Consider the following 27750-nt stretch of genomic DNA (forward strand, 5'->3'; position numbering starts at 1 on the left):
TTATCTGGGTTCTGGGACTACGACGGTTTTGAGGAAAGCGGGTCAAATTCACTACACCCAACCTTCCCTCCGCTCGAAAGAGTATAGAAGCCACACGCCACTTAGCGCTGCGACCTCCCAAGGGCCACAGCCGTACTTCGGGACGCGCCACCCTCCCACGCGTGAACAACATTCGCGCCCGCGCCCGCAGTGAGACTACATCTTCCAGAAGGCTCTGCGCCTACAACGGGGACAGCCTTAGTAGCGGTGGACTACATTACCCAGTGACGCCTTGCAAGAGGAGTTGCCCATCCATGACTATACAACTATTGGTCCAGCCCCTGTCGGAAGCTGCACGGTGATTGGTCCGGGAGCCCGTCAGTTACTGCCGGACGCAATTAGTTTTGCTGCTGCCTGAGGAGGTAGGGAGAGAAGCCCGCGCGGAGTCGGGCCGCGCCCTTCGTGCCGGGTGAGCGACCTCTACCTTCTCCTTACTCGCCGTGCGCTCGGGGACTGGGGGTCGCACATATGCGCCGTTACTCACGTGGGGGCAGGGTCTGTACGCGCACGTGTCACGCCTGACCTGAGAAGCATCTTCAGGGACGCAGGGCGCAAAACCTCGCACACATGCGGGACACCTATACACGTGGGTGCCTGCTTCGCGGGCGTCTTCTCGAACTTGGGGAGAAAACACCCCGAGGCACAGCTGGACACGTGTGTCCACACGCGGGGACGTCTGCGGGGACCCCCCAGCTGAACACATGGGCACACGGGCACGCGAGCTCACCGCTCCGTAGCCCAACGCCAGGGGCTTCCGCAGTAAGAGAAGGGGGATGGCGAAGGCAAACTCTCTCCCACATCCCGCCCACCCTGTTACTCACTCCAGGGTCCCCGTCTCTAATGTTCTGTATATCATGCATATACAGTCATACTTCATTTTTATTTTGTCTCTTTAGGTAACTAACAAGGCTTACTGGTACAAGAAGGAAATTGGAACAAGTGGAAAAAGTAAGGTAACTATGGAACTATATTTAACCAGCCCTTTCATGTATGTTAGACTTTTATCTTTTTTACAAAGCTTGCCATGTATGGTGTCTTGCATGATCATCCCAGCAATCTGGGCTCGGCAAGGCAGACGTCATTCCCATTTTCCAGAAGAGAGAGAAGAACCCAGGTTAAATAAGCCTCCCAGGATATTAGGGAGAGGCAGAACTTGAACTCAGGCCTATTGATATGTCCAGCTAGGCAGATCTGCTTATTTATAGAAATGCCTCATTCCCTCCCTGATGGCAGGGCACTCACCCTGCTCAGTGTGACCTCAGCCGTTCCTGGGTAGCCTCTGGAGAGGCTTTGCCTCTCAATCACCTGCCCCATGGTTAAGCTGCTTCTCACAGGTGCCTGGAGAGAAGCAGCTTGAGTTAATGTCACAGAGAAGTCACCCAGAAAAGGCCAGGTCTCTTCCTTTGAGAGTGTGGAGGAGGAAGCTGCCGAGAAATGGGCACATTCCTGGTAGGGGTGAGGAGGTTTCATACCATGAGAGTTTTTTTTCTTTTTTTTTTAAGATCTTGTTTATTTATTAAGAGGGAGAGAGAGAGAGTTCGTGTGTGAGCATGAGGGGGAGTGGCAGAGGGAGAGAGAGAATCTCAAGCAGACTCCTCCACGAGCACAGAGCCCATTGTGGGGCTTGATCTCACAACCCTGAGATCATGACCTGAGCTGGAGTCGAGAGTCGGCCGCTCAGCCACCCAGGCGCTGTGATTTTAGAATACTTTGCTGATATAGCCATGTAGAAATGCCTTGTTAATTTTAAGGATGGCTTGGAGCACTACTTTCGTACTTTCAGAAAGTGAGTTTGGAGCTGAGGGAGTGGTGCAGACAGAATTCCAGAGGAAAAAAGAATCAGTGGTGGGGTGGAACTTGGCCCTGTGTGGGCACTGATTTTCCTGTTACTGTTGGTATTCAAGAACTAGGTTAATTCTGTGGCCCCTTCTAAAGTCATTTTATATTAATTTTAGTTGTTTTGGGGTGCTTTAGTTGCCAACCCTTTCCCCAGAGGTAATTTTACCAAGCTGTCGGTGTATGTGCTGATACAGACTTCCCCCCATGCTTTCTACTACCGTATGGAGTGTATATAGATATTGCTGTTTTTGTTTTGCAAAAATGGGGTTATACTAGACATACTGTTCCTGAAACATTTTTCCCACGTTTCAGTGTATTGTGGACATCTTTTCAAGTGTGTGTATCGCTCTGGCTCGTTCTTTTTTAATGGCTGCATAGGATTCCATTGCTTGGATGTGACTTAGTGTATTTATCCATCCCTCTGTTGATAAGCATTTGTGTGATATCCAGTTTTACAAACAGTGACGTAATCCATGACATTTTACACATCCATGGTAGTGTTTCTCTAGAACAGTGGTTCCCAACCAGGAGCAAGTGCTGTGAATGCTAGAGAGGACATAAGGATGACCCCTGGAGGGGAGGTGTTCTTTAGCTGGGCCCTGGTACATGGGAGGGGCTAGCCTGGGGAAGAGTGAGTGGGGTATATGGGGCGGGGGGGGTGGGGGGGGAGGGAGAGCCCCTGCGTTTCAGACATGGGGAACAGTAGGTGCAGAAGCAAGGTTGGCAGATAGGAACTCAAGCAGTATTTTCTAGGAACTGGTCAGGAGCAGAGCCCACCCTAGTTGAAGTGGCTGAAGAGAGGTCGAGGGTGAGGTTGAAGAGGTCAGTAGGGATCAGGTGGGCCAGGGAACATCGTTTCAAAGCATAGCACGGCTCCATGGCTGCAGCTGGGCCTGAGGTGTGCAAACAGTGGGGAGGGGATGCAGGATGGCCCAGGAATTGCTGGGTTCTTCCTTTGGATCATGTGGGCTTGTTGGGGAATCCCATGGGGTGCTCCTGGAGCCTGCATGTCAGACGGTGCTCAGCTGCAGTGGGCTCTCTCCCACACTGGCTCAGCCTGGGACTTTACCTCAGGCAGGAGTTTGCCATAAAGCCAGGTGTCTTGGAAAGCAAGCTGATCTCTGGAAGTGAATGATTTCCTACCAAGCCTGTTGGTTCATTCAGTCAAGAAATATGAGCACTCACCACGCTGGGCTGTGTTCTAGGCACTGGAAATACAGGGATGGGCAAATGAGAGCAAGGCCGTGTTTTCACAAGTTCACATTCTAGTGAGGGAAAGTGGCAAGAAACAGATGTCCAGAGTAAATGTCCAGTATGTTAATGCTATGCAGGAGAATAAAGGAGGGCAAGGGGATAAAAGGGGATGTGGGTGCTGTTTTAGATGGGGTGGTCAGGGAGGGATGCTCTGAGGAGGTGGTTGTGAGCAGAGACCCTAAGAACTTGCTCTGGTGTTTACTCCATGTCTCTTCCTTTTAGATTGAAACTGATGGACATTGTATGGGCCAGAGGCAGGGATGGTTGGCTATGACCCCAAAGCTGATGGCAGGAATATCTCCAGTTTTGAGGTGGCTCTGGCTGGGTCTGTGTCTGGACTTGTCACTCGGGTGATGATCAGCCCCTTGGATGTCATCAAGATCCGTTTCCAGGTACCCTTTCCCCCTTTTTTTCCCATGTAATAGGCTGGAGGACAAATTCTCTCTTTCTTGTCAAAGCAGTTTCCAGATCTTGGAATTTTGTCAAGGAGAAGTGCTTTGCTGCCTTTGTTACATTTTCCAAAACTTTCTCCTTCTCACCCCACACCTGTTCCTGTTATCCTGACCTTTTCAATTTTGATTCCTAGCTTCAGATTGAGCGCCTGTCTCGCAGTGACCCCGGTGCAAAATACCATGGGATTCTACAGGCTGGGAGACAGATTTTGCAGGAGGAAGGCCCCACAGCATTCTGGAAAGGACACGTCCCAGCGCAGCTTCTCTCTATAGGCTATGGAGCTGTCCAGGTAGATGACAGGGGAATGGGCGAGGGCCCCGGGTTCGTGTTGCTCAACAGGGGAGCACAGGGAAGGTGGGGCCTGCAGGGGCCCTGCCTGCCTGGGGCAGTAGGAGGTGGTCACCACACTTCTACTTGTCTTAACTGGGCAACTACATGAAGTTTGAAGTCTGAAAATGAAGACAGAGTTAGATCAAGCTGTACCATATGGGCATTCCATTCCACACACACCCCCACCGCGGGGACTTAGCCCCAACTGAATATTAATTAGGTGTTGTCCCGAGGAGACTGTCCTGACATCATGTCCCCAGCGGGCTTGGCAAATGGTGATACAAATCCTTTCATTTTTCAAAATAGCGTTTTCACATCTGTACTTCCTTTGAACGTCCCAGCAGCATTGTGAGGAAGGTAGAACAGGTGTTTCGTGAATCCCAGAGAAGGGGAAGTGAGCTGCCAAAGGCCACACAGTCTGGAGATGGAGGGACCAGGATGAGAATGCAGGCTCCTTAACTTTGGTTCGTATGTTCATGCTGCTCGGCGCCAGTTGATTTCTCCTTTTTTTTCTTTTTTGAAGATTTTATTTATTTGAGAGAGAGAGAGCGAGAGAGCCTGTGCAAAGACAGGGGGGAAGAGCAAAGGGAAAGCGGACTCCCCGCTGAGCACGGAGCCCGACTCAGGGTTCGATGCCACGATCCCAAGATCGTGACCTGAGCTGAAACCGAGAGTCGGACGCAGAACCGACTGAGCCCCCCAGGCGCCGCGGCGCCAGTTGGTTTCCTGGTGGGTGGTGTGTACACCGAGCGGCGGTAGTTGCTGGCCGGGGTGCAGTGCTCGTTGTGAGCCAGGCCCTGTGTTAGGCACTTGGCGTGTGTTACCTCACCGTGATCCCCCGACGGAGGCTCTGTTGTCGCTCCCGTGTTACCGACGAGACGAGGCCGAGAGCCTAAGTAATGAACCCAACCAAAGGCACCAGCTCAAAAGCCGGCAGGGTCAGGATTCCCACCCGGACGGCTGGAGCCAGAGTAGGCCCTGCCTGCCTTTCCTGTGACATCCCGGTGATGGCTCGGGCCAGGCGCTCATGGGCTGATGTGTCTCTGCGGCCAGCCCTCGGACCCCACGCTGCCGCGTGCTCTCAGGACGCCGAACCATCTTGAGCTGCCCACAGAAGAGCTCAGCATCGGGGGATTTATACCGTACAGTACGGAACACATGGAATTCTCCCGAGACAGTGTCTGTCAAACAGTGTCACCACGCCTGAACTGGAGGGGGGCCCACACACAACCCCAGCGGCTCTCCCCTCCCGGCTCTGGGGACACGCAGCTAATGAGTAGAACTTTCCTTTCCTTTCCTTTTTCCTTTTTCCTTTCCTTTTCCCTTCCCTTCCCTTCCCTTTCGTCTCTCTCTCCCTCCCTTCCTCCCTTCGTCCCTCCCTTCCCTCCCTTCCCTCTTAGATTTTATTCATTCAGTTTACAGACAGCACAAGCAGGGGGAGCAGCAGGGAGAGGGAGAAGCAGACTCCCCACTGAGCAGGGAACCCAATGCGGGACTTGATCCCAGGACCCTGGGATCATGACCTGAGCCGAAGGCAGGTGCTTAACTGCCTGAGCCACCCAGGCGCCCCTGAGTATAGCTTTCCGATATAAAATTTTTCCCCTCTATTTTATTTTATTTTTACTTTTTTATTTTTTTAAAAGATTTTATTTATTTATTTGACAGATAGAGAGCACAAGTAGGCAGAGAGGCAGGCAGAGGGAGAGGGAGAAGCAGACTCTCCACTGAGCAGGGAGCCCGACGTGGGGCTCGATGCCAGGACCCTGGGATCATGACCTGAGCTGAAGGCAGATGCTTAACAGACTGAGCCACCCAGGTGCCCCTCCCCTCTATTTTCTTAACCTCTGGATATTTGGCTCTACTCAAATAGAGTGTAACATGCCATCTGCACTTTGCACAAAGTTATATGTTCATTATATTCTGTGACTGCTCAAGGAGAATATTCCCTCGTCCATAGAACTGGGCCCCACCTGGGTCGTGGTGGTGTATTTGGGGGGTGTTTGTCAATTACTTTGTCATGTGCTCTTGTAGTTTCTGTCGTTTGAACTGCTGACTGAGCTGGTGCACAAAGCCACCACATATGATGCCCGTGACTTCTCAGTGCACTTTGTGTGTGGAGGCCTGTCTGCCAGCGCTGCCACCCTGGCCGTGCATCCTGTGGACGTGCTGCGCACTCGCTTTGCAGCTCAGGGTGAGCCCAAGGTGAGTGGCTGGGCCAGAGAAGGGGTGCCCGCGTAACGAAGGTGTTTCAGGAGTTGGGGCTCTTTTTTTAGAGGGAACAAAACCCCCAGGCTTGGTGGGGTCTGCATCCCCTCCGTCGGTCCATCTGTAAGACCTGTAACTGTGCTGAGCACCATGCCAGGTGCTTGCAGCCTCACGAGGGAGACAGAACCTACAGGTGGGAAACAGAACAAGTAATGAACAGTTGGACAGTAAAGGCATCCGGGAGAGTGAGACTTGAGATCATATTTCTGGGTTATTGTGAGAGTGTTTTTGGTTTCCACAAAGAATGGATAGAGGAAATGGGATAATTGAGTCAGATTCCAGGAAGAACTTACTGAGTGAAAGGGAGGGATTAAATCCTGAAATAGACCTCCCCACCATAATCTTTGTTTCCTGGACATACATAAGAATAGCAGTGCGTCTGTGCGTGCGTGTGCGCGCGTGTGTGCGTGCTCGTGTGCGTGCGCACATGCGCACATATGTGTATGCTCAACCAAGAAAGAGTAATTTTTCTGTCTCCCTTCTGCTTTAGGGTATTTTTGTGGGGAATGACACTGCTTAAGAATTTGATGTGCTTTAGAATAACTGTGGTTTCAGTTCAGTTCAGTTGCCTGGGGTGGAGATCCTGGACTGGTGGAGCCCTTTTGTTTAGGAGACATCCTGATGGCTTTTTTGGTTTAGAAGGGCAGAGTGTCCTGGGAACAGTCTGCAAGCAAACGAATGGGGCATGAGAGCTAGATCCTTCTGTATGGCACTTCAATGGGAAATAGAGCTTTCTCCAGGTGGTGAAATGAGATGAGGGGCCCTGGGCACTGAGCAGAGAGATGGGGGGGAAGGGTGTTTGTAGTTGGAGAAGACAGACAGCTTTCAGCAACATGGTGGCTGCTGGGATGAAAAAAAATTAGTGGTGGTGGTGCATCAGCTTCTCTGCCCTGGGCTGCTGGAGTCCTCTTCTATGACTTCCCAGCCCTTAGTAAAAAAAAAAAAATCTATGAGAAGGTACATTTGAAACTAATATAATAGTGTATGTCAATTCTACTTCAATAATAAATTTTAAAAAGAGGTTTCTGAGAAGGGAAAGTGTAAGAGAAAAGAGAACATATCTCTCTGGCTTAGACGACTGAGTTAGGGATTCTAGATTCTGGAATAATCAGGAAGTGATCTGTGTGCAAAAGTGAGTGAAAGATCTGTTTAAAAGCTGTAGACCCTCCACCTTTCGTAGATCAGTAGCAGCCATGGTGTCAGTCCTCACCTTTAAAATGTTTCTTAGGGGCGCCTCTGTGGCTCAGTCGGTTAAGCGTCTGCCTTCAGCTTAGGTCGTGATCCCAGCGTCCTGGGATCGAGCCCCGCATTGGGGCTCCCTGCTTTGCAGAAGCCTGCTTCTCTCTCTCTCCTCCCCACTTGTGCTCCCTCTCTCACTATCCTTGCTGCTGTCTCTGTCTCAAATAAATAGATAAAATCTTTAAAATGTTTCTTAATTAGGGGTGCCTGGTGGCTCAGTTGGTTGAGCATCCAACTCTTGGTTTAGGCTCAGGTCATGACCTCAGGGTCATGACATCAAGCCATGCATCGGGGTTCCTCAGAATGGAGGCTGCTTGAGATTCTCTCTCCCTTTCCCTCTGTCCCTCCCCCTGCTTGTGTGCACTCTCTCTATGTCTCTAAATAAATAAATAAAATCTTTAAAATGATTTTTAATCAGTGATCTATAAGGTGTATAAAAGTTAAAAAGACATGTGGTTCTGCATGAATTATAACAAAGAAACACTAACAACCACCCCGATTCCAGTCCCCAGAGGCAACCACTTTTTTTTTTAAGATTTTATTTATTTGAGAGAGAGAGAGAGAACATGGACAGAGGGAGAGTGCAAACCCCGCTGAGCAGAGAGCCCGAAGGGGGCTCGACCTCAGGATCCTGAGATCATGACCTGAGCCGAAGGCAGCTGCTTAACCGACTGAGCCACCCAGGCGCCCCCAGAGGCAACCACTTTTAATACTGGTCGCTCTTTCTTCTATTATTTACTTCCTAATTCTCAGTAACATGCTTATACTACTAGTTCTCTCTCTTTCTTTTTCTTTCTAATTTTATTTATTTATTTATTTATTTATTTATTTATTTATTTATTTGACAGAGAGAGACACAGCGAGAGAGGGAACACAAGCAGGGGGAGTGGGAGAGGGAGAAGCAGGCTTCCCGCGGAGCAGGGAGCCTGATGTGGGTCTCGATCCCAGGACCCTGGAATCATGACCTGAGCCTAAGGCAGACGCTTAACGACTGAGCCACCCGGGCGCCCCATTCTTTCTAATTTTTAAATTGTAGACATTAGCTATCGATAGCTACTGTGGAAGATGAGAGTTTACCTCTTTTACCATAACTCGCATGTGTGCTTGCGCTTCCTCTGATTTCAATATGACTGGTTTATAGATTTTGGCTAAATCAATACTGAGTGTCTGTGCTGTTATGATTATGTAAATGTTACTCTTAGGCCTTGAAATACATTATGATTACATTTTCTTGTATATCTTTGTCTCACCTGAAATTAGTGATTGCCTTGTATTTAGCAGATTTTCTCATGCTTATCACAAAGTTACCCTCGGGGCCCTACGTGGCTCAGACCATTAAGCATCTGCCTTTGGGTTTTGGGATTGAGCCCCACATTGGGCTCCCTGCTCTGTGGGGAGCCTGCTTCTCTCTCTCTCTCTCTCTCTCTCTCTCTCTCTCCCTCTCTCCCTCTGCCCATCCTCATACTCGTTCTCTCTTCCTTTCTCTCTCTCTCAAATAAAAAAATCTTAAAAAAAAAAAAAAAAAAAACAACCCAGGGCGCCTGGGTGGCTCAGATGGTTGAGCGTCTGCCTTTGGCTCAGGTCATGATCCCGGGGTCCTGGGATCGAGTCCTGCATCGGGCTCCTTGCTCCTTGGGAGCCTGCTTCTCCCTCTGCTTCTCTCTCTTTCTCTCTGTCTCTCATGAATAAATAAATAAAATCTTAAAAAAAAAACAAACCCAAAAAACAAAGTTACCCTCAAACAGTCTTGATAGGGTCAGCCTGTGGTCATCAGTCCCACGTTACTAGGGAGCCTCTCCTGGAGCCCCCCAGCTCTAGCAGCCTTCACCCTCTGGCATCAGTGTGGACTCTTTGCTCCAGGACTGTTACCAGCTGTTCTGTTAGGAATTCTCTTGTTGGGGCCCATGTCTTCTTTTTCTTGATTAATCCCTCATTTTGGTGGAGATATACTAGAGATAACAGCTTCTTTAGAGAAGCCTTGATAGAAAATGCCTACTTACACTTGACTCGTGATTTGGGTATAGAATTCTAGGTCGCTCTCAGTGTTGCTGTAGAGAAGTCCAGAACCACTCCAATTAATGATCCTTTATATGAAGCTATCACCCCTCCTGCCTTGGGAACTTTCAGGATCCCTTCTTGATTCCTGGCATTCTAGAGATTTACCAGTGATGTGCACTGGTCTGTGTCTCTTTCATTCATTGTGATGGGCAGTTCTGGACCCTTTAGTCTGGACATTCCTGTTTCTCATGCCTAGAAAATGGTCATGAATGATTTATTCATAATTGCTATTTTCTATTTTTTTCTTTTCTTTCTGTAATTCATCTCAGTTGGGTATTAGACATCCTGGGTCTATCCTCTGGTTGACTTTTCTTTTCTCTACTATTGTTTAGCTCTCTCTCTTTCTGTCCTACTTTCTGGGAGGTTTCCTTGCTTTTATCATTTGGGGCCCTCTATTGAATTTTAAAAATGCCTGCTAATGTATGTTAGTTCCTAAGAGCTCTTTTTTGGTTTGCTTTAGTCTAATTTAATGAAACATCACTTACATACACAGTAAAATTCACTCTTTAGTATACACCTCTCTCTCTTTTTTTTTTAACTTCTGGAACTAATTTTTTTCCTTAAAGATTTTATTCATTTATTTGACAGAGAGAGACACAGCGCGAGAGGGAACACAAGCAGGGGGAGCGGGAGAGGGAGAAGCAGGCTCCCCGCGGAGCAGGGAGCCCGACACGGGACTCGATCCCAGGACCCTGAGATCACGACCTGAGCCGAAGGCAGACGCTTAACGACTGAGCTACCCAGGCGCCCCCCAAGTCAGACACTTAACCAACTGAGCCACCCAGGCCCCCCCAAGTCAGACACTTAACCAACTGAGCCACCCAGGCGCCCCCAAGTCAGACGCTTAACCAACTGAGCCACCCAGGCGCCCCCAAGTCAGACACTTAACCAACTGAGCCACCCAGGCGCCCCCAAGTCAGACACTTAACCAACTGAGCCACCCAGGCACCCCTCTGACTTTTGATGAATGCACATAACCACCACTATAATCAGGATATAAAACACAAAAGTTCCATCACCCCCAAAATGTCCTCCTGCCCCTTATAGTCAGTCCCTCTCCATTGCCAGCCTCTGTTAACCACTGGTCTGTCTTCTGTCTAAAGTTTTGCCTTTTTCAGAATGTCAGATACAGGGAATTAGGTCTTATGTAGTTGTTTGAGTAGGCACCCTTCACTTGGCGTCTGCATTTGAGATTCATCCATGCCGTGTGTGTGAGTGGTTGGTTCCTTTTTCTTGCTGCATAGTACTCTATCGTGTGGCCCTACCATGATTTGTTAGTTGGGAGATGTCACAGTTGTTCTCCAGTTTTTTGGTGACTGTGAATAAAACCACTACGAACACTCACATACAGATTATTGTGTGAACATTTTGTTTCTCTTGGGTGAATACCTAGGGGTGGAGTTGCTGCGTTGTACGGTGAAAATGTTTAATTTTGAGGAAAAGCCAACCTGCTTCCTTACATGGCTGTGCCGTTTTGCATTCCCACCAACATTTCCAGTTGTTCCTTATCTTCACAATACTTAGTATTATCTGGTTTTTGGTTTTATTTGATTCTTTAAGTTTTTTTATTTCAATTTTTATTCTAATTTAAATTCAATTAATTGACGTATAATGTATTATTTGTCTCAGGCATACAGGTCTGTGATTCATCAGTCTTATATAATACCCAGTGCTCATTACAGCACATACCCTCCCCAATGTCCATCACCCGGTTACCCCATCCCTCCACCCCTCTCCCCTCCAGCAACCCTCAGTTTGTTTCCTATGATTAAGAGTCTCTTGGGGCGCCTGGGTGGCTCAGATGGTTAGGCGTCTGCCTTCGGCCTGGGTCATGATCCCAGGGGCCTGGGGTCGAGCCCCACATCAGGCTCCTGCCTCAGTGGGGAGCCTGCTTCTCCCTCTCCCTTTGCCTCTCTCCCTGCTCATGCGCTCTCTCTCTCTCTCTCTCTCTCTCTCTCTTTGTCTCAAATGAATAAATAAAATCTTAAAAAAAAAAAAAAGAGTCTCTTATGGTTTGCCTCCCTCTCTGGTTTTGTCTTCATTTTTTTTTCCTCTCTTCCCCTATGGTCCTCTGCCTTGTTTCTCAAATTTCACATATGAGTGAAATCATATGATAATTGTCTTTCTCTGACTGACTTATTTCGCTTAGTATAATACCCTATAGTTCCACCAACAATTTTATTCTTTTCTAAAGATTTATTTATTTGAGAGAGAGAGAGAACGATTGTGCCTGTGAGCAGGAGGAGGGGCAGAGGGAAAGAATCCCAAGCAGACCCCCCGCTGAGCATGGAGCCTGACGGAGGGCTCAATCTCATGACCCTGAAGTCATGACCTGAGCCGAAACCAAGAGTTGGGCGCTTAACCGATTCAGCCACCCAGGCGCCCCTATTTTTATTTTATTCTTTTAAATTTTAGCCACTCTACTAGATGTGAATAGTGGTATCTCATCGTGATTTTACCACAGAGATGTTGAATGTATTTTTATGTGCTTATTTGCCCTCTGTGTCCCTTCTTTGCTGAAGCAATCTGTTCAAATTCTTTTCCCATTTTGGTGGTTTGTTGTTTTTGTTTTACACATTTTTTCTGAGTCCATGGCTGTGGCTGTCTTCACGTCCTTATAGTCTGTTTTTTGAAGAACAGTTGTTTTTAATTTTCTTTTTTTAAGATTTTATTTATGGGGCGCCTGGGTGGCTCAGTCTGTGAGCATCTGCCTTGGCTCGGGTCATGATCCCAGGGTCCTGGGATCGAGTCCCGCATTGGGCTCCCCGCTCTGCGGGAAGCCAGCTTCTCCCTCTCCCCCTGCTTGTGTTCCCTCTCTCGCTGTGTTTCTCTCTCTCAAATAAATAAATAAATAAATTCTAAAAAAAAAAAAAAGATTTTATTTACTTGTCAGAGAGAGAGCACAAGCAGGGGGGAGCGGCAGAGGCAGAGGGAGAAGCAGGCTCCCCACTGAGCAGGGAGCCCGATGCAGGGCTCGATCCCAGCACTATGGGTTCATGACCTGAGCTGAAGGCAGACGCTTAATGACTGAGCCACCCAGGTGCCCCAAAAAGTCCTAATTTATCAATTTGTTCTTTTATGCATTTTGCTTTTGGTATTTCATCCAAGAAGTCTTTGCTGAGGGGCACCTGGGTGGCTCAGTGGGTTAAGTGTCCAACTGTTGGTATTGCATCAGGTCGTGATCTCGCAGTCATGGGATTGAGCCCTGCACAGGGCTCTGTGCTCAGCGTGGAGTCTGCTTCAGATTCTCTCTCCCACTCTTGCTCTCTTTCTCTGCCTCTCAAATAAATACAATCTTAATGAAATCTGCCTAACCCAAACTCACAAGGATTTTTTTCCCTCAAACAAGAGTTTGTCTTGTTCTCTGAATCTTTTTTTTTAAAGATTTTATTTATTTATTTGAGACAGAGAGAATGAGAGAGAGAGAGAGAGCACATGAGAGGGGGGAGGGGCAGAGGGAGAAGCAGACTCCCTGCCGAGCAGGGAGCCCGATGTGGAACTCGATCCTGGGACTCCAGGATCATGACCTGAGCCAAAGGCAGTTGCTTAACCAACTGAACCACCCAAGCGCCCTTGTTCTCTGAATCTTACCTCTTTTTTAAATCGACTCTTTCCTTTTTTCACGGAGGTGATGCCTTCTCTTTGGCCTGAGAATATCAGTTCCAATTTTGTAGTTGGTCTCTGTTTCCTTCGGTTTCCTTCTTCTGTCTACACTGTCTCTTCCTTCTAGATGATTTCTGTGCCCCCCCCGCCATTGATCATTTTGGTGTCTGGATCTTGTTTTTTGTTTGTTTGTTGAAACCACTGCGGGGCTCAAACTCATGATCCTGAGATTAGGAGTCACACACTCTACTGACTGAGCCAGTCAGGCACCCTGGTCTCCATTTTTTTTTTTTTTTTAAGATTTTACTTTATTTATTTGACAGAGAGAGACACAGCGAGAGAAGGAACACAAGCAGGGGGAGAGGGAGAGGGAGAAGCAGGCTTCCCGCCGAGCAGGGAGCCTGATGCGGGGCTCGATCCCAGGACCTTAGGATCATGACCTGAGCCGAAGGCAGACGCTTACCGGCTGAGCCAGTCAGGCGCCCTGGTCTCCATTTTTTATGAAGGCTTTCCTCAGATGTCTGGTGGCCCTTGGCTGCCAGCCTGGTGTTAACGGGGGCACAGGGAAGCCGAGTGGGACTGTGGGCGCGTGGCAGGCTTGTGGCCCGGTGGCCTTTCTCCGAGTCCTGGCCCTTTCTTGGAGGTCCCCAGGGTGAAATCCTTCAGTGTGGCTGCCAGTGTCTGGGAGCCAGGAGGTGAGGAGGTAGCCAGTCCTCCCTTCTCAGTGCAGGGTGCCTCCCCCAGCCGCCCTGTCATTGAGGTGCCTCGCCGTGCCCACTGCAAAGAACGCGTCGAATGGAAGGGTACTAAGAAAAACCAATGCTCGGTGGTCTGCCTGCATGGAGATCGCCTGTTGACAGGTTATAAAAGGTTAAATATATGCACCTGGCAAAAAATCCAAATAGCGTAAAATGGTAAGAGTAAATCTCCCTCTTCCCCTGCCCCGGCTTTCCCTCCATGGAGGTCATGCTCACCCTTCCTCATTTCTCATGTATCCCTGGGGGCGGGGTGGGTGGGGGGGTAGTAAATCCCTTCATGGTTTGTTCCTCCACAAGCACTAAACCTGCTCTTCAGCCTCTCACTGTGCTCATTCAGCTCTGTGTTTGGGGATTATTCCCGATCCGTTGTGTAGATGGCGCAATGCTCTTTCCACGGCTGCTATGTGTCTGGAACCGATGTGTCGTCATGTCTGTAACCAGTCACCCAAGGGTGGACGCTGCGTCTTTGCTGTTCCGCAGGACACGGTGGCAGCTGTCCTCGGACATGTCCTCTCGTGCACTTGTGTAGACATACTGGTCTTGTAAATAGCTAGAAGGGGAGTTGCTGGAAAATCCCGCCTTGGGATTTTTGTCCAGCATTTTCTTTGAGCCCTTGGCAGGAGAAGTCATGCTGCCGGCAGCTGGGATTTTGGCCGAGGGGAGGTGCACGTGATGGGCTGCGATCCAGGGCCAGACCGCCCCGCGCACTCACTCGAGCTGCCCGTGTGCCGTCCAGGTGTATAAAACCCTGCGAGACGCCGTGGTGACCATGTACCGGACCGAAGGCCCCTTGGTTTTCTACAAAGGCTTGAACCCCACCCTGATCGCCATCTTCCCCTACGCCGGCTTCCAGTTCTCCTTTTACAGCGCCTTGAAGCACGTGCACAAGTGGGTGCTGCCCGCCGAGGGAAGGAACAACGGTGAGAAGCCCTCACACGAAGAGAGTCCGGGTTTCCACTGTCCCCTCCCCCAAGCCAGAGCATCTCTTTCTGATCCTTGTAGGAGCTAAGGCCTTCTGTCAGAGGCTAGGACATCCCCGTTCTCTGAGCCCTGCTCTGTCGCACTGCCAACCAAACCAACCAGGCCAACAGCTTGCAGACCCTGTCAGCCCTTGCCACCCCAGCAGTGGTACTGTCAACATTGATTCTCCTCCCAAGCCTTGAACCGAGTCACACCGCAGAGCCTGCAAGCTCCTTCTTCCATTCCCTTCTTACTGCCATTCGACCCACAGTGGCCGTGTTTGGTTCTCCCTCAGAGATTCAGGATGCTGGTGGGTCTTAGTTTTACGGTGGAGGCTTAGAGCTCTTGAACTTGTCTTCCCCCGATTTCACTTTCCTCCTTTCCCCTCAATCCCACTTTGGTTCAGAGAACCTCAGAAACCTGCTCTGTGGTAGCGGAGCTGGAGTCCTCAGCAAGACCCTCACATACCCCCTGGACCTCTTCAAGAAACGGCTGCAGGTTGGCGGGTTTGAGCGGGCCCGAGTCACCTTTGGCCAGGTGAGCCGATCCCCTGCAGAGAGCTCTGAGCCTTGCCCCTCCCCTGCCCATTCATCAGCATCAGCCCCCATAGCCCATCCCCAGGGATCCCTAAACACATGGGAAAGCCACACACAGCCCTGTGCATGTTGGACACTGTGGGATGATCCAGGCGAAGGAGGGTTCAGTGTTTGGTCTCAGAAAGTGTTCAGTTCAGGGCGCCTGGGGGGCTCAGTAGGTTAAGTGTCCGACTCTTGATCTCAGCTCAGGTCTTGATCTCGGAGTCATGAGTTCAAGCCCTGTGTTGGGTCCATGCTGGGTGTGGAGCCAAGTTCAAGTAAAAAAAAAAAGAAAAGTGTTCAGTTTGGGACAAAGAACATAATCATGTAAGAAAGGTCCCAGGGCGCCTGGTCGGCGCAGTTGGTTGAGCATCTGACTCCTGGTGTTGGCTCAGGTCATGACATCGGGGTCGTGGGTCAAGCCCCACATTGGGCTTTGTGCTTGGTGTAGAGTCTGCTTGACCCCCTCCCTGTGCTCCTCCCCTGCTCTCGAGCTTGAGTGCTTGCTCTCTCTTTCTCAAATAAATCTTAAGAAGAGATAGGTCCCCAAAATACTAAAGAACCCCGAGGAGACTCCCACCGGTGCATGAGGTTGTTTGCTTTATTCTGTAGGGGTTCCTGGAGAGGGGTGAATGAAATCTGATCAACTAATATATATATATATATATATATATATATATATATATATATATATATATTTTTTTTTTTTTAAGATTTTATTTATTTGCTAGAGAGTACAAGCAGGGGGAGCAGCAGGCAGAGGGAGAAGCAGGTTCCCTGCTGAGCAGGGAGCCCGATGTGGGGCTCGATCCCAGGACCCTGGGATCATGACCCAAGCCGAAGGCAGCCGCTTAACCGACTGAGCCACCCAGGCGTCCCTAAGTTATATTTTAAAGGCACTGGAAGCTTTGTCATTCACAGAAGCCCCCATTATAGGTGATTTTGTAATGTTAATAGTCTTTCCTTAGTCGGCTTAGATTTTGCAAACTGGATTTTCACCTGCTGCTTTGGGGGCACCATCCAGTGGTCGGCTGGGGGTGGAGCAAGGGGGGAGTAACTCCAGCGCTTTCCCCTCCAGAATCTGGGAACCTGGGATATCCACACAGGAAGAAACATGCCCGACAGATGTCAGAAAAGAGTGGCCTGCAACCGGAGACAGAAGGGAGGGAGCAGTCCTTACTTGGGGGAGGGGAAAGTATTGAGTTAGTTGTAATCCATCTGTATTGTAGGAAATTCAGAGAAGTCCTGGAGACAAAAAGATAAAACTGACATGTAACTCCCAACACCACCCCCCGCAGAGATAATGAGGCAGAACCGTTGGCTGTAGTTTTTTTTTGTTTTGTTTTGTTTTTTAAAGATTTTATTTATTTATTTGAGAGAGAGAGAATGAGAGATGGAGAGCACGAGAGGGAAGAGGGTCAGAGGGAGAAGCAGACTCCCTGCTGAGCAGGGAGCCCGATGCGGGACTCGATCCCGGGACTCCAGGATCATGACCTGAGCCGAAGGCAGTCGCTTAACCAACTGAGCCACCCAGACGCCCTGTAGTTTTGTTTCTTTGCATAAACATATACGTGTACCTTTTAACACAGGGTGGAATACAAGATTTTATAACCTCCTTTTTCCGCTTACAAACTTGTCCTGAAAGAATGGTTTGAATTTGCACAGGGAGAGTTGCTGAGAGCCCAGGACAGAGGAGAGAGCCTTGTTCCTAACAGATTTTGTGGCCAGTTTGGTGGGAGGACCGGTGGGGGGTCAGGGCAGAGCAGGGGGAAGAACACCAGGCTGTGGAGCTTGGATTTGATTCTTTTTTTTCTCTTTTCCTTTCCTTTTTTTTTTTTTTTTAAGTAAGCTCTACGCCCAGTGTGGGACTTGAACTCACGACCCCGAGATCGAGTCCCACACTCTACCAACCAAGCCAGCCAGGCGCCCCTTGATTCTTTATAATGTCATTATCACAATGGGGAGTTAGTGGAGATGTGGAGAGAGCAGGGCTTGAGGGGAGTTGAGTCTTGGGGACACGAGTCTGGCAGCGGTGTGTGGCGAACTGCGAAGGCCGGACTAGAGGCCAAAGTGAACAAGGGCCAGATTCAGATCCACTGCCCAAGGCGGGCCAGGCGGGATGGGGAAAGGGTCCTTAAGAGGCTCAGTCAGTAGGCGCTCTGTCCAGTGCTGATTTTCAGGCACTGCCTCTGTTAAATCTGAATTATTAGTCCACTTGGAAGAGAAAGAAAAGGTTAAACTATGTCTTTTTGCCTTCATTGCTTGTCCAGCCAGTGTTGACTGGGAGCTGTAATGTGCCAGGTGCTGGGCTGACGGAGGAAAGAGCCAGCATCCGTGTGTTAATCACTTCCTCTTGTCTTCTTGCTCTGCCCAGGTTCGCAGCTACAGGGGCCTCCTGGATTGTGCCCAGCAGGTGCTCCAGGAGGAAGGCCCCACGGGCCTCTTCAAGGGCCTGTCCCCAAGCCTGCTGAAGGCTGCTCTCTCCACCGGCTTCGTGTTCTTCTGGTATGAGCTCTTCTGTAGCCTCTTCCACCACATGAAGAAGGCAGACAGCTAGCCCCCAGGGCAGGAAGGGCAGCCTCCGGAAGGAAGGCAGACTCCTGTACCATCTCTTGCTGCCCCGAGGGCTGTTGCCCGCTCCCTGCCTGCCGGGCGGCTCTGCCGTGACTAGAAGGGCAGGGGCCTTCTCGGGGGGATGCAGGGCTTGGCCTGTGGGGACGCAGCCACGTTGGTCCAAAGGAACTTGAGGAGCTTTCTCTGTGTGGTCCTGGCTTGCAGGAAAGGCGGCAGCGACCCCCCTGCACTTCTCAGCACCTTCTGCCCAGAGAACTCTCCGGGCTGTGGGGGTGGAGGGGCCACGGCTGGAGCCTGAGGGCTGGGATTGGGCCCTGTGCGGGCGCCTGGTCCTCTCATGTGCGCTCTTACTCCCACCAGCTAATTTAATACACACCGAAGCTACAAGCACATTCCTTATTTCACTCCATCTTCCCTTCCACATCACGTCCCTCCTCACAGAGTATGAGGGAGGGAACCCTTGGCTTCCTCAGATTCCATTTTTCTCAGTACTTGCATCCCTCATGCAGCTTTGCTTCTGGTTCTGAGGGGAAGAATTAGTCACTTTATAGTCCCCGCCCCCCATGCCCAGGTCCCCTTCTCTGTGAAGTCCCGCTCAGGCTGTTCTCTCTCCTGGGTGGGACAGAGCGTGGCTAGAGGGCCTCTGGGTAAAACAGATCCCGGCGGCCCACAAGAAGTGGGGGGCTGTGCTGATGGGGAGGAGCTGTGGGGTAAAGATGGCGGCCTTTTTCCCCAGTCTGCCTGGGGTCACTCCTCTTCCATGGGGTGGGGGCGGGAGCCTTACAGCTGGACCTGTTGGCATCACCTGCCCGCTCAGCGTCCCCTCCATGATCAGCGTGGTGCTACGTGTGTCCTGTCACCCCAGGAGGCCCACAGCTCTGAAGCAGCCTCATGAAGTGGGTGGTAGAAGGAAAGGGTCGGGCAGCCAGCCTGCTGAGGGCAGTGGTGTCAGGGGCTTGTCAGCACAAGAACTCACAACAGCTATCGTCTGGGCACAGAGGAGAAACTGCAGTTAGGGGGTGAGACCAGGAAATCTACAGAACACAACCACCACCCTTTTCACCCAGTTCTGCCCCCCGACCCCCCAGGGGAGCCAGGGTGGAGGAACAGCCGAGCCGCCTGCAGGACTTCACCCCGCCCTCAGTTTTGGGCTCTTACTCCAGCCTCTGCACCCACTGAGGAGGAGAGCAGGGGCCGGGAGCAGGCCTGTGTGGGTGTCATGGCCCTTGGACCCCTTCTGTCATCAGAGCGGTTTTGGCTCTGGCCTGGGGCTTTGTGACGTGTCTGGGACCCTGAATCCTGAAGCTTCCCTGCTCCCGGCTGCTGATTATGAACATCCAGGCTGTGGGTAGGTGGTGCTGCAACACCCGCAGGGTTTGGGGCACTGGAGGCCTGGGCTTGGGGCTGCAGGAAAGCTGCCTGAATGTATCTTTTAAGAAACTCCACTTTAGTGGAATAAAGTAAACTTTATTCTCTTCATCTCTCCTACTCATTATTTTGCTGCAGCTGCTCTTTCTCATCCATTTGCTGGTGACCACTTTGGCCAGCCCTTTTGACAGGAGGAGAACTACTCTGGCAACAGGAAACCGCCATGGACACTTGACTGTGCTACCTACCGGAAGAGGCGCCTTTCCAGCCCCTTCTGGCTGCCCTCCTGCAGCCCAGGGCCGGCGTCAGGGAAGGCCCTCAGCTGCTGGGCCCGCGCCTCTTTCCCAGCCGCAGCCACGACCAAGTCAGGGGCTTGTCCGACTCGTCACTCCCAGCATCTCGCGGTGGCAGGCTGGCGGGCGCCGGGGGCGGGGGGGAGTCCTTATTCTTGAGCTGGTCCATTGATTTTCAACTTATTTTACCAGTACCGTTTGTACTTGGAGTAGGAGAGGGGGTAGAGGGGGTTGATCCAGCCCTTACAGGCCCCCTGCCTTCTCTCGCGTGGCGGGGGGGGGGGGTAGAGGGGGGGTAGAAGTGGAGGGCAGGCGGCCGCCACCTATGCGTTCCTGTCCCTCCAGCCACGCCGCGCGGCCCCGCCGTCTCCTCTTTGGATCCCGTTTTAACCCGAGCCCCGGGCGTGAGAGCGGGACGGGGCCGCCACCGCTGGCGACCGAGGGCTTCGGGCCGAGGAAGGTCGGGCGCTACCGCCACGGACCTCGGGAGCCCGCGCGGCGAGGATGGCGTCGCCGGGACTCCGGCAGGTGGCGCCGGCGAGACGGCCCCGCCCCTCCACGCTGGCCCCGCCCCGGCGCCGCGCTCGGAAATGACCTAAGCGGCGGCGAGGCCCGGCGGGTCGCTCCAGCTCTGCGGCGCGGCGGACCGGGGGCGCGCGCACCATGCCCGCCGAGCGGCCTCCGGGCACGCGGGCGCGGTGCCGGCCCGGCAGGTGGGTCCCGGCGCTCGCATGGCACCGCACCGCCTCTTCCGCCCGCGGGACCCGGGACGGCTCCCCTGCCCCGCCCGGAAAGGCATTCCGGGCTTGGGGAAGCTGCCCGGTTCTGGAGATTCCCCGAGGTCGTCTTTTGACCGGGGGGAGGCACGGCGTCCGGAGAGGGGACTCCAACAGGGACTGCATCTGGGAGACGTGTCATCTCGCTCCCCTCTTCTTTAAGAGAAAGGCTCCAGAATGGACCTCAGGAATTAGAGGAGTCCTGAGTGGGCAAGGCCGTGTTTCTGCCGCTCGGGAGGCCAGTTTAACCAGTCCGTCCCGGGGAGAAGTTGGCCTGGACAGGAGCAGTTAGGGCCCCGCACCCGCCCACACAGGCCAGGCCAGGGGTTGGAGGGGGCGGGTTTGGGGACTTAGAAGGACTCTGACTAAAGCCGAGGGAGGGGTCGGGGCCAGGGTATTGGAACTCTGCTGGGACAGACCTGTCCAGAGCCCCCAGCCGTCACTCGCCCGAAGTCGTGCTGGGCCAGCAGCTTCCAGGCTGGTTTACATAGGGCAAGTGTCTGATATGTCCCTGTCCACACCCCCAGTGCAGCTCCCCGCACCCCAACCGTAGTATCAGTGGAGAATATCCCTGCCTACTCTGGAGACTGGACGGTCAGCCCGTTCACCTTTACGTCTCTACTCCCGTGTAATCCCAGAAGCTACAAGGGTTCCTAAACTGAGCAGCAGGTGCCTGGCTGGTGCCCAGTCTCCACTAGAAGCCAAGCTTGCTGGGCCCTCAGCCAACCACCCAAGGCAATGGACTGGCTGGGAGCACCTGTCCCAAGTGCTGGCCAGCCCTGGCCGGGGCCTGCAGGACTAGAAACCCTGACCCCACGCTGCACAACTGAGGCCTCTCCCTTCCCCGCTCCTCCTCCCCAGGTGCTGTCATTAGTCCCACCTCAGTAAAGAGCTGTGGGGGCTGAATGGTCATGGGGGATCCTGGTAGAGAGGAGTATAAAATCCAGTCTTTTGATGCAGAGACTCAGCAGCTGCTGAAGACAGCACTCAAAGGTGAGCATGGAGCCCCCTCCTGAGCTGCAGAGAAGGGGCCTAGGGCACAGGCCTGGAGGCCTGAGCCTTAGCCAGGGAATGCCCAACCCTGTCCCTTTGCTTTCTGAGAATAAAAGTCAGCAACATCGCTCTCGGACTGGAGGACAAGTCACATTTAGGCCAATAATTGAAAGTATGAATCATAGAGTCACCTCTCAGGCAGTAAAGCCATTTTTTTTAAAGTACCCATGAGAGCGGGGTGGAGCACAGAGAACGGAATTGTCGTCTCCAGAGCCCTTGCATTGGCCCTGGCTTCTGTATTGCCACAGCAGGTGGTCTTGAATGTGCAGAGATGGCTGACTTGGGACAGAGGATGGAGCATTCTGCTTGGCAGAGAAGATGCAGTCATTGTCCTGGATCAGTGCCTTCTGCAGCACTCAGAAGTTTGACTCAGCTAACAATTAGTAATGCCCATCACATGCCAAGCTAAGCCTGTTGGGGAGGCCCTGCCTGGCCCGCCTTGTCAGGTGTTCATGTGTGTGTATTGTAAGAGCACTTTCTTCCATGAAATTGCTGTCAAATACATCGTTATTCAGTGTTCCTTCTGCAACCTAGTGCCAGGAAATGTGTGCCCTAAAAAACTAGCATTCTTTGATTAATCTCTAACGGCCACCTGTCCCAGCCATCAGTCGCCCAGTGGAGCTGTTCTGGTGTGGGGCTACTTCTCCTGGCATTTTCTGGTCTTTTAAAATGTAAGTGTATCACGGGAGTGCTCTTTTGTAAAAACATCTCAAATCCTTAGAAGCAAGTGGAAACAAATGTGGTAACTCAGCAGCTCTAGACTCCCCACCTATCTCTACTCTAGATCCAGGTGCTGTGGACTTGGAAAAGGTGGCCAATGTGATTGTGGACCATTCTCTGCAGGACTGTGTGTTCAGCAAAGAAGCAGGACGCATGTGCTATGCCATCATTCAGGTGGGCTGGGACTGGTAGAAAAGCGGGGAGACACTTTGGGAGAGGTCGTGGCAAAGGGCAGGAGGCCTGGCCAGCAGGGCAGAGGTGGAGGGTCAGACAGGAGGGTCCTCAGCCACCAAAGCTTGAGTGGGGGTCGCCATGGCACCGCCCCCGGCTCACCATCCTTTCCCTGGCTCACAGGCCGAGAGCAAACAAGCAGGCCAGAGTGTCTTCCGACGGGGACTCCTCAACCGGCTGCAGCAGGAGTACCAGGCTCGGGAGCAGCTGCGAGCCCGGTCCCTGCAGGGCTGGGTCTGCTATGTCACCTTTATCTGCAACATCTTTGACTACCTGAGGGTGAGGCCCCGGTAGCCACCCTGGGCGGCAGAGACAGCCTGTCTCCTTCAGCCGCTCAGTGCTCTGGCCCCTGCTGTCCCCCCACAGGTGAACAACATGCCCATGATGGCCCTGGTGAACCCCGTCTACGATTGCCTCTTCCGGCTGGCCCAGCCTGACAGTCTGAGCAAGGAGGAGGAGGTGGGTGACCCCAGTTCAGACAGCTGTGGAGGTGGGTGGTCCCTGGCTCAGCTCAGAATACCAGCACACTGTCCATGAAGAGCATCCAAAAGCATCACTTCCCAGGGCAAGAGCCTGGTGGGGATATTCAAGGCCTGTCTCAGTTCCAGGACAAGCTGCCAGGTTTGGAATTTATTCAGAACAGAGAGCAGCCAAAACCTACAGGCTCAGAGGCTTTCTTCCCAGTAGGAAAGCCAACCTGTGATAGGAACCCAGCTGTGGATACAGATGGCCCAGAAACAGAGTCAGGCAGGGTGGGGGAGGGGTAGGAAGGTTGGGTTAAGCGGCAGCTTGGAGACAGGCCCCGCATCCAGCCTGGCCGGCGAGACCCATGGCAAGTCCTGAACTTGTCTCCTTTCACGTAAGATGTGGCGAACACCAACCAGGTGCTGTGAGCAGGTCAGGAGGAAACAAGTGTGTGGGGCCGAGCAAGCTCGCCGCTAGAGCTCCCTGAATGGCTGCTCTGTGTGCCCTGGGGTCACCTCCAACTGCCCCCTGCAGGTGGACTGCCTGGTGCTGCAGCTGCACCGCGTGGGGGAGCAGCTGGAGAAGATGAACCGACAGCGCATGGATGAGCTCTTTGTCCTGATCCGGGACGGCTTCCTGCTCCCAAGTGGCCTCAGCTCCCTGGCCCAGCTGCTGCTGCTGGAGATCATCGAATTTCGGGCAGCCGGCTGGAAGACGACCCCGGCTGCCCACAAGTATTACTACAGCGAGGTCTCCGACTAGGCCTCCGGTTCACGCTGCGTCACCAGCAGCACCGGCCTCTCACCTGCCCAACTCCCTGCCCCTCCCAAAGACCGTCCCTTCCAGACCCTCACCAGCTCCTGAGAGGTTTCCCACTTACGCAGTGGTCCTGCCCTGAGCACCTTCCCTCCCGGATTCAGGGACCTCAGGACCGGGGAAGACACCAAACAGAGCTGCCCCCACCATCCCATCAACCTCTCCCCCAGCACCTCCAGCCTGGGCCAGGCAAAGGCAGCCTCTAACACCCACTGCACTGTGTAACCGCTGGTGCGACAGCCAACCTGGGGGCCTCGGCTCCCCCATCCCCATAGCTACTGGTGAGGTACTTTGGGACATCGAGGGGCACAGCACAGGGCACACCAGAAACTGCTTTTTATACATTTTATACAAGGACCACTTCGGAAACAAACGTATTTCCAGTCGATTTTAGTAAATGGCAGTACCACCTCACATGTGACACCAGTTCAGGGCGAGAATTTTCTAATAAACCTTTTCCAATGTTAAAACCGCTTCCTTTCATATCCTCCCCCAAAGTTCTACCCCAAATTGAGGAAGAGAGGCTGGATGGACCCTAAGTTCCTAGGAGAAATCCAAACTGATACATTCCCTCTTTAAATGAGATGGGACAGGAAAATAAGTTCTAGCTCCCAAAGAAAGGACTAACAAGCAATAAATACGTTGCTCCCCCCTTAAGAAGGAACTACTTAACCCACAAGGGTATTTCGCTGTGACAGTGGCTCCCACGATCTGGCAGCAGAGAGCCTCCAGCCTCCCTCTACCACCAGCGGTAGTGAGCCAGGGCACGGTTGGCCTCCGCCATCTTGTGCATGTCATGCTTCTTCTTGATCACAGGGCCCTGGTTGTGAAAAGCCTCCAGCAGCTCATGTGACAACTTCTCCGGCATCAGCATCCGCCGGTGCTTCTTCTCCCGGCACTCAGTAATCATCCACTTCATGGCCAAGAAGCGACGACGACGGTCGGGAAGTGGCACAGGGACCTGGATGGGACAAGACCCCGGGCAAGTTAGTCCAAGACCTTGTCGGGGCGGCAGCCTCCTTCTGCCCTGAGCTCTAAGGAGTAGCCACAGGTTCCCTCTGGGCCAGCTCTGACAACACTCCTGAGAGGCCTGGCTTCTCCTCTTTGAGTCCCCCTCGCCCCTGGGTGCCCTCAATGTAGCAGACATAGAGGCATTCATTGAGCAAAAAGCTCATTAGGCAGAGACCTCTCTCACCTCTAAATGGAAGCTCAGCCAGGTTGATATGAGCATCAACTGGGAAAAGCCCCATCAAGCTGGGGTGACTTAGCCAACTCAGATCAGGAGTGCCTAAAAACAAGACCCTCTTGTCCAGAATCTTTTGCTAGACCGCCACTATATGCCAGGTACCTAGGGACACACCAGACCCTAGGGATACAGACATTAACGAGCCTCCACCCTTATGAAGTTTACGTTAAAAATCAGAAGCCAAGCACGCTGGCTTATGACGACGACACAGAATTAAATGCTAGGACAGAGCCTCATTCAGTTCAAGAAATGGCAACGAAACACCAGTTATGGGTCAAGTGCTACTCCAGACGCTGGCGTACAAGGATGAGTTATACACAGTCCCCCACCACGAGAAGCTGACAACTTACGACACAACATCGTGGACAGAACCTGCTCCCAATAAAACTATCAATCTTGGCCCAACTCTGGGCCTTCCCACTCCCAAGTGCTCCCCAACCCACCACCACCAGCTTGTTCCATGGGTGGGGAGCCCTACCTTCCGGGCTCACCTGGTAGAAATGGCCGCCTCTGAGAATGGGCACCAGCCCTATCACAGGCTCACAGTTTTTCAGTGCTTGGTGGAAGATGGTGTAGGGGTTGCGCTCAATGGTTGCCTGTTCCTCAGCAGAAGCAGCACGGTACTTCTCAAACTGCTTCCTTTTCACAGCTTCCAGAGTCTGCAAAGGGATACACTGGAAGATGCTGCCCCAGACTCCCTAAAGGGTTTATCCAGCTGAGCTAATACCTTGCCCTTTCCTCCTCTGCCATCCTGTCCTTTTACAACAGTGTGGCCCCTCTCTCAGCACTTCTAAGGCAAAGTTCTTAAATGCCTCCTCTTTCTTGGAGAAGGACCAGGGCAGTAGACAGAGATTTGTGATTGGGGGAGTGAATGCTGGCTGCTGGCTCCTGCAGGACTTCATTACAGCTGCCGCCTCCACACATACACACGGGGTCATTGTTTTTTTCCCAAAAATTTTTATTTGAGAGAGTGCGAGTGAGCACACAGAGGCAGAGGGAGAAGCAAACTCCCCGCTGAGCAGGGAGCCCAGTGCAGGGCTCAATCCCAGGACCCCGGGATCATGACCTGAGCCGAAGGCAGACACTTGACTGACTGAGCCACCAGGCGCCCCAGGGAAGGTAATTTTTTTTTTTTTTTAAAGTAGGCTCCATGCCCAGCGTGGAGCCCGACATAGCGCTTGAATTCACGACCCTGAGACCAAGACCTGGGGTGAGATCAAGAGCTGGACGCTTAACCACCCAGGCACCCCATACAGGGATGGTAATTCTTTTTTTTTTTTTTTTTTTTTAAGATTTTATTTATTTAATTGACAGAGAGAAAAAGAGAGACAGAGAGAGGGAACACAAGCAGGGGGAGTGGGAGAGGGAGAAGCAGGCTTCCCGCCGAGCGGAGCCCGATGCAGGGCTCGATCCCAGGACCCTGGGATCATGACCTGAGCCGAAGGCAGACGCTTAACGACTGAGCCACCCAGGCACCCAAGGGAAGGTAATTCTAATGGCAGGTATATGAAGCTGTTCTTTTTTTAAGCTAAACTGATAGAACCACATACAAAGATGTAAGCAAGGAGACAGGAAAGACGTGTTACCTGCGTCATGAGGGATCTGGCCAGTACTTTGTTTCCTCCTTTCATCATCATGTTGGTGAATTTACTTCAAGGAGAAAAACAAAATGTTTAGATTTCCCAAGCTCTATCACAATCCTTACTGTAGACCCTCCCTAGTATAGTCCCAGTCCGTGGAACAAAAGTGTTTGCTTCCATCTAACCTGATCACGGGGTCTTCAAACACAGAGCTTGTTTTCGCTGCTGGGGCAGCTTTGATAAGCTGAGTCTTCCGGAGTTCCTGTTCATACTTCTCCTCCTCAGTCAGCTCGGCCAAGGCCTTGCGGTAATACTCCTTGTCAATCTGTGGATCCCTGTATTCAGGACCATAGCGGCTCCACCTCACTTGGGTTAGCCTGAGAGGAGGGAAGAGGAAGAGGCCGGCAAAAGCTGACTCCACAAGTAAAAAGGCTTGACTTAACAATGGGCCTGTTTGCCAACCCGCCGACGAGTTAAGAGCGGCACGGAGACCGCTAGGCAAAACTGAACGCAATAATTCTGGCTCTTGTCCTAAGAGGTGGGTGGGCCTCCCCCAAACAGGCCAGGAAAGTCTCCTCCTCGTCAAGTGCCAACGGTAAGGCGAGGTTCCTGAACCTCAGGATAGGCGCCCCGCCTAAGCATCTCGCCCCCCGCCCCCGAAAATCCCAGCTCAGAGCTCTTTGGTAAGACCGCGCTTTCAGCTTCGACTCAGAACCCCATTGGGCTGGGGAAAATCGCTAAGCCTTCACAATGGCTCGAAGTCACGCAGCCAATTCAGAGGTTTGGACCGAGGTATCCTGGCCCCCGGGTTCTCTCCAGGTTCCTGCGCGTTCTGCCTGTCGCCCTTTCCTTCCTGCAGGTCTCTCCGTGAAGTCCCAAGCGGCACCCCAGCTTCCTGCCGCCCTCTCACCCTGGAAACCGCGGGACAGCACTCCGCAGGCCCAGGGCCAGGACCGACCAACCTCGCGCCACTTTCACCGCGGGGGCAGCCATCTTGGCTGGCCACAAGGACCCCACGAAGGCTGCCCTCGGCGTGCCTGAGCGAGTGATGGGAGACGGGGGGAAAAAGCTCCGCAGGGTCCTAAATCTGTGCGTCACGCCATTAATCCGGGCGTTAAGTCTCTCACTCCGAGGTCCAAAGGCAAGACTCAAAAGGAAACATTCGGCGTCTCACTATCCGCCGCAGTCTGACGCCACTCTCGGCGGCGGCGCGCTCTCTTCTCAGGCCCCCATGCAGGCCCCGCCCCGACTCGTC

At 52.3% G+C, this 27750-nt stretch overlaps 3 protein-coding genes across 8 annotated transcripts; 2 read left to right on the forward strand and 1 right to left on the reverse strand.

Annotated features, from left to right (window-relative positions):
* Positions 1–375: 375 nt before the first annotated feature.
* Positions 376–19802, forward strand: SLC25A19 (solute carrier family 25 member 19). Of its 6 annotated transcripts, XM_028112756.2 has the most exons (9): positions 376–448; positions 936–992; positions 3355–3524; positions 3719–3874; positions 5947–6117; positions 14575–14758; positions 15205–15335; positions 17748–17878; positions 19454–19802. In XM_028112756.2, the coding sequence occupies exons 3-9, from the start codon at positions 3393–3395 to the stop codon at positions 19479–19481; spliced, it is 933 nt and encodes a 310-aa protein (XP_027968557.1). In that variant the 5' UTR covers positions 376–448; positions 936–992; positions 3355–3392; the 3' UTR covers positions 19482–19802. The 6 variants fall into 6 exon arrangements, with proteins under 6 accessions (XP_027968557.1, XP_027968553.1, XP_027968555.1 ...); XM_028112752.2 differs by lacking the exon at positions 19454–19802 and having other exon boundaries at positions 17748–19426; XM_028112754.2 differs by lacking the exon at positions 19454–19802 and having other exon boundaries at positions 936–987; positions 17748–19426.
* A 409-nt stretch (positions 19803–20211) lies between these two features.
* MIF4GD (MIF4G domain containing) lies at positions 20212–24139 on the forward strand. Its single transcript, XM_028112759.2, has 6 exons — positions 20212–20321; positions 21246–21377; positions 22222–22331; positions 22512–22667; positions 22755–22847; positions 23388–24139. Exons 2-6 carry the CDS (start codon positions 21290–21292, stop codon positions 23613–23615), a joined length of 675 nt encoding a protein of 224 aa, XP_027968560.1. The 5' UTR covers positions 20212–20321; positions 21246–21289; the 3' UTR covers positions 23616–24139.
* On the reverse strand, positions 24001–27735 carry MRPS7 (mitochondrial ribosomal protein S7). The gene is made up of 5 exons (XM_028112758.2): positions 27406–27735; positions 26681–26872; positions 26502–26565; positions 25407–25574; positions 24001–24630 (listed from the first exon to the last, which is right to left on the reverse strand). Exons 1-5 carry the CDS (start codon positions 27486–27488, stop codon positions 24409–24411), a joined length of 729 nt encoding a protein of 242 aa, XP_027968559.1. The 5' UTR covers positions 27489–27735; the 3' UTR covers positions 24001–24408.
* Positions 27736–27750: the final 15 nt, after the last annotated feature.

The sequence above is a fragment of the Eumetopias jubatus genome, unplaced genomic scaffold (assembly GCF_037043125.1).
Source record: "Eumetopias jubatus isolate StellerSeaLion01/CBP00866 unplaced genomic scaffold, mEumJub1_p1.0 scaffold_10, whole genome shotgun sequence".
Lineage (NCBI taxonomy): Eukaryota > Metazoa > Chordata > Mammalia > Carnivora > Otariidae > Eumetopias > Eumetopias jubatus.